A 4,910-nucleotide genomic window follows, 5' to 3' on the forward strand; every position below is an offset into this window, starting at 1 on the left:
GGGTGGGGAGAAGGGCAGACCTCAGAGGGTGCAGGACCACTCTAAGGGAGTGAGTTTGAATTTAATTCTGAGCACGATGGGAAGTCTGCAGAGTTTTGAGCAGGAACCAAACCTGATGTCTGTCTTTTCTGGGTGGAGAACGCTTGTCTGAAGTCAAAGGAGGAGGAGGGAGACAGGAAGTGTGTGGGAAAGCGGAAAATGCAGAGCTCTGGAAGGGGCAGAGGCAGGGCCCGGGGTCCATCTCAAGAGCTTATCTCCCCTGATCTGCACCTGGAATGTGCACCTCATCACCTGCCTTCAGACAGGCTTCTCCCAAGAGCCCACAGTCCGGTTATTGAGCCCCAGGTATGCCTCCTCCGGGGGACACCTGGTGCTCACAGGGGCTTGGCAACTTCAGGGTCTTCTGCCCACCACAGCTCACACCCACCCCACCCTGTTCCTGGCACACAAAAGCACTCGGCACAGCTCTGCATGAAGGGATATGCTCACACTCAGGACCCAAGCTTGCATGCACTAACACCTACAATCACAAAGGTTGTGGGGCAGCTCCCGGAGCCGGGATGTTTGGGTTCAGATCCCGGCCCAACCTCTTGCTGGCCGGGTGACCTCAGACAAGTCGCTGGATCGCTCCATGCCTCAGTTTCCTCATTTGTAACACGGGCAGAACAGCACCTACCTCGGGGTTATCACGAGGATTAGAGGAATCATCACACCTGTAAGTACCAGCTGGTGTTATTAGCATTATCAGGTACAAACTGCCTCCACACACCCGCACCACAGCAGCGAACCATCACGTGCCCGGGTCGGGCGAGGGGCCCCCGGCTGGCCTGCACCAGTGCTGTCAGGGCTGGGGCTCTGGGCAGTGGCAGCAGGATGGCCGGGGGGTGCAGCTGGGCTGACAGCAGATCTGCAGGGCAGGGTCCTCGCCCCGGGCCATCTGGCTGGGGCTGAAGGTCAAGGCAGCGTCAAACTGGGCCTTAAGCAGCTGAAGCTGCTTTAGTGCCTGCAGCGCCTCGGGCGTGACCTCAGCCACGCCTCCCAGAAGGCTGTAGTTCTCACCAGGGTCCTCAGACAGGTCGAAGAGCAGCGGGGGCTCGTGGGCAGTCAGAGGACTAGAGGCGTGGCAGGCAGGGTCCGCAGTGGTGTCACTGTGGGCAGAGCCTGGGGAGGGGGGACGCGTCTGTGCAAAGGGCAAGGGCGAGAGGAGGGACCAGGCTCTGGGGCAACGACAGGGTTGGCAGGGTTGGGGGACAGGAAATTACCCTGGGTGAAGAAGTGCGCTTTGTACTTCCCACTCCGCACAGCAAAGACCCCGTGGACCTCGTCTGGGTCGGCCGAGTAGAAGAAGAGAGACTGCCGGGGGCTCTGGGGGCAAAGTCAGGGATCACAGGGTGGGCAGGGCCCTCCAGCACTGGTGTGCACGTACCCAGAGCCACCAGCCTGGGCCCCGGATGCGTTGCTGCCCCCCGGCCCACCCGGGGACACCACTGGCAGCACCACTTGCAGGCCACTCGCCAGAGGGTCTGCGGGGCGGAGCGGGGGGGCCGGGGTCTCAGCCTTGCTGGCCCTACCTTGCCTGTACCCAGCAGCAGGGGGCTGAGGTCAACACCGTCCAAGGTGACGTTGGGCAGAGGGGCCCCGGTCAGGGCTGCCAGGGTTGGTAGCAGGTCCAAGGAGCTGGCCAGCTCATGGGTCACACCTGGAGGCAGAGGACGACCGCTCCAAGTGCCACCAGGGTGGGGGAAGTGGGGCCAGGGGTTCGTGAGGGGGGGGGCCTAAGACTGACCGGGAGCGATGTGGCCTGGCCAGAAGGCCAAGGCAGGCTCTCGGACACCCCCCTCAAAGGTGGTCCCCTTCCCGCAGCGAAGAAGGCCAGAGCAGCCGCCATGGGACATTCTCATGGTCTCAGGCCTGGGGCACACAAGGAGGTCGTCAGTGATGGGGAGCTCAGGGTGACCCCTGGTGACCCCAGCCCCAGAGTTACATGCTATGCATAAAAACGGCCAGCATGTGCCCGTCCCCTCTGTGTCCTGCCAAGACCAGCACGTGGCCCCTAGCCTCCCACGTGCCCTGTAGGTCACCGCGATACAGCCAGCATCTCCCCAGACACCCTTATCCTACCACGTCCTCAGCCAGTAGTCAGGATGGGAAGACCCCAGTGACCCGCGGTGAGGGACCAACCAGCATTCCCCCACCCCCTGCCCCCCTGTCAGCAAACCCATTGTCTGCAGTGAAGATGACCAGTGTCTCTCCGAGCAGCCCCAGGTCTCCCACCGCTGTCATCAGAGCCCCCACCGCTGCATCCAGTTCCATCAGGGAGTCCCCGAACGGCCCTCGGCCTGAGCGCCCCGAGAAGCTCTGCCCGCTGAACTGGGGGTAGTGGGTGTGCTGTGGGCAGAGACAGGAGTTAGCACTGGGTAGGAGTCAGGGGCAGCCCCGGGGGGTGGGTCAAGGTCACTCACGTGAGAGGCGTAGTACAGGAAAAATGGCCGGCCCTGGCGCTGGGCATCAGCCATGAGGTCACGGGCGAAAGCCACATAGCGGGCCTCAAGTCCAGGCAGCCAGGGGGGCTGTGCCTCCACGGACAGGTTGGCCAACAGCGGGATAGGGACCAGGCCCTGGTCACAGCTGCCATCACAGGGGGTGGATGGCGGAAAGCAGGTCAGGTTCTGGCAAGGGCCCTGGCGGAGCAGTTCCATTGAGGAGTCTGGGCTGTGGGGTGGGGCTCAAGGGGTCAAGGGGAAGGGGATTGTTAGGAGGTAGGCAGGAGGGTGTCTGAGGGCCCTGGAGGTTCCTACCTGATCATGGGAGTATGGGATGCCCAGGAATCGATGGAAGCCCTGGTGGGGGGGCAGAAAGGCCCCCTCAGGCCCCACCCCAAGGTGCCACTTGCCAGCTATCCCTGTGAGGTAGCCCCGGGCAGCCAGGACCTCAGCCAGGGTCACCTCCTCCAGGGGCAGACCCCCTCGGGAGCTGGGCTCCAGAACTCCAGGGTACAGGCCCATCCGAACTGGGAGTCGGCCGGTCAGGAGGGCAGCCCTATAGGACAAGTCAGAGAGTCCGTGAGACAGAGAGAAACTAAGGCTGAAGTGGACATGTGGAGGAGGAAAGATAGGGGAGAAAGATCGAGAAACGTGAGCTTCTCCAAAGAGACAGAGCTTTTTGCCTCCCCCACAGGAGCCCAGAGTGAATTTGGGAGATGCCGTATGGGCTCCCCCGGCCCCCTCACTTACCGGGAGGGTGTGCATAGAGATACGGGCACATAGAAGTCGGTGAAGCGCAGCCCCCCCGCGGCCAGCTGGTCCAGGTTGGGGGTGGTGGAGCTAGGATGCCCGTAGGAGCCCAGGTCCCCATATCCCAGGTCATCAGCAAAGATCAGCATGATGTTAGGTGGGCCGGCAGTGGCCAGGCCTATGGCGAAGGCCAGAGCGAGGGCCCACAGTACCACCATGGCACACAGCACAGATGGGCCTATCACAAGAGACCCTTGGGAAGGAAAGCAAACTGGCTCCAGAGAGCTCTAACCCAATGAGCCCTAGATCCAAGGACTATCTTCCCCTGAGAACCCAGATCTCGGTACTATCCTCCCCTGAGACTCCAGGCACTATGTCTCTCCTGAGACCCCAAATCCAGGCGCTATCTTTCTACCCTGAGACCCCAGATACAGGTACTATGCTCCTCTGAGACCCCAGGCACTACCTCTCCCCTGAGACCCCAGACCCAGGCACTATCCCCCTCTTGAGACCCCAGACCCAAATACTCCCGGACCCAGATAACTCCCTTCCTGAAGTCCCAGAGGACTTCCGGACTTTCCGGAGACCCCTGACCCCAACAGAACCCAGGAGACCGTAACCTGGGATATAACTCCCTGGAGACCCTCGGGGACCAGGACACCTGATTCTCAGGCGACCGGACCCTCTTCACCAGAGGTCGCAGGCTCAGGCTCGTGGTCAGAGACAGAAGTCACATGACACTGACCCGCGGGATCTGGCGCGGCTGGACGAAGGCAGTACCCGGCGGAGGAGGGGCGGGTCGGGACAGCTGGCAGCAGTGCCCTCCGCGGGCGCTTCCGCCTCGGCCCCGCCCCGCCCCGCGTCCCGTGTCCCGTGACCCTCTGCGCGCGGCGTCCGGGGACCTCGCGGGGCGGGGACGGGGCGGGGCCTCGCGGGGCGGGGGACCGGGCGGGGCTTCGCGGGGGCGGGGCGGGGCCTGCTCACGCTAAGACGCGCTCCGGGTTCGGCTTCGGGTCGGGGTCGGGGTCCGCGTCTGGGGCGTGGGGCGCGTACTCGGTCCCCCTCTGCACCCCGAGGCCGTTGGCGGGGTTGGCGCGGGTCAGTCTGGGGCGGCGCGCGGGTACGGGCGGGGCGAGGTCCCCAAACTCCGGGACTGGGAGACTCGGGGTCCTTTTTGAAAGGACCTGAGCACCTGGGTGTTGTGGGCATCGCTGGATGAGCAAAGCGAAATGAAAGTCGCGGAGTCGACCGTCTGCTGCTGACTTTTCCTTCAACGTTACTTTTGGTGCTTTTTCGAAACACGAGATTGCAAATTCTTTCAGACCCTTTCCCCTCCGTGCATGTGTCTGCGTGTCAGTGTGTGTGTGTGTGTGTGTATGTGTGTGTGCGGCATGTGTGTGGTGTGTGTGTACTGTTGTGCACCCTGTGTGGTGTGTGTGCATGTCTGGGTGTCGGGTCTGGCCTGCCTCCGGCTTACACACTGGGAAGAACCTGCCTGCGGAGATGACTAAGCTCCATCACTGGATCACCTTGGACAGATGACTTCACCTTTTTGCTCCCCAGTTGGTTTAGCTGTCTCAGTGAGAGGGAGCGTCCGAAGAAGGCTAGGCGGGTGTCACTGGGTGTAGTAATGGGGGGCCCCCAGCCAGCAGTTGCCCCCCGACTGCCAAGGGCAGC

General features: G+C 62.7%; 1 protein-coding gene across 3 annotated transcripts; it reads right to left on the reverse strand.

The window, feature by feature from the left end:
- Positions 1-716: 716 nt before the first annotated feature.
- ARSA (arylsulfatase A) lies at positions 717-4,093 on the reverse strand. 3 transcript variants are annotated; one of them, XM_049626627.1, is made up of 9 exons: positions 3,979-4,093; positions 3,234-3,471; positions 2,799-3,039; positions 2,463-2,681; positions 2,219-2,388; positions 1,787-1,911; positions 1,572-1,699; positions 1,263-1,365; positions 717-1,161 (listed from the first exon to the last, which is right to left on the reverse strand). In XM_049626627.1, exons 2-9 carry the CDS (start codon positions 3,449-3,451, stop codon positions 842-844), a joined length of 1,524 nt encoding a protein of 507 aa, XP_049482584.1. In that variant the 5' UTR covers positions 3,452-3,471; positions 3,979-4,093; the 3' UTR covers positions 717-841. The 3 variants fall into 3 exon arrangements, with proteins under 3 accessions (XP_049482584.1, XP_049482585.1, XP_049482583.1); XM_049626628.1 differs by having other exon boundaries at positions 3,234-3,486; XM_049626626.1 differs by having other exon boundaries at positions 3,234-3,486; positions 3,895-4,093.
- Positions 4,094-4,910: the final 817 nt, after the last annotated feature.

Source organism: Panthera uncia, chromosome B4 (assembly GCF_023721935.1).
Source record: "Panthera uncia isolate 11264 chromosome B4, Puncia_PCG_1.0, whole genome shotgun sequence".
NCBI classification, from domain to species: domain Eukaryota; kingdom Metazoa; phylum Chordata; class Mammalia; order Carnivora; family Felidae; genus Panthera; species Panthera uncia.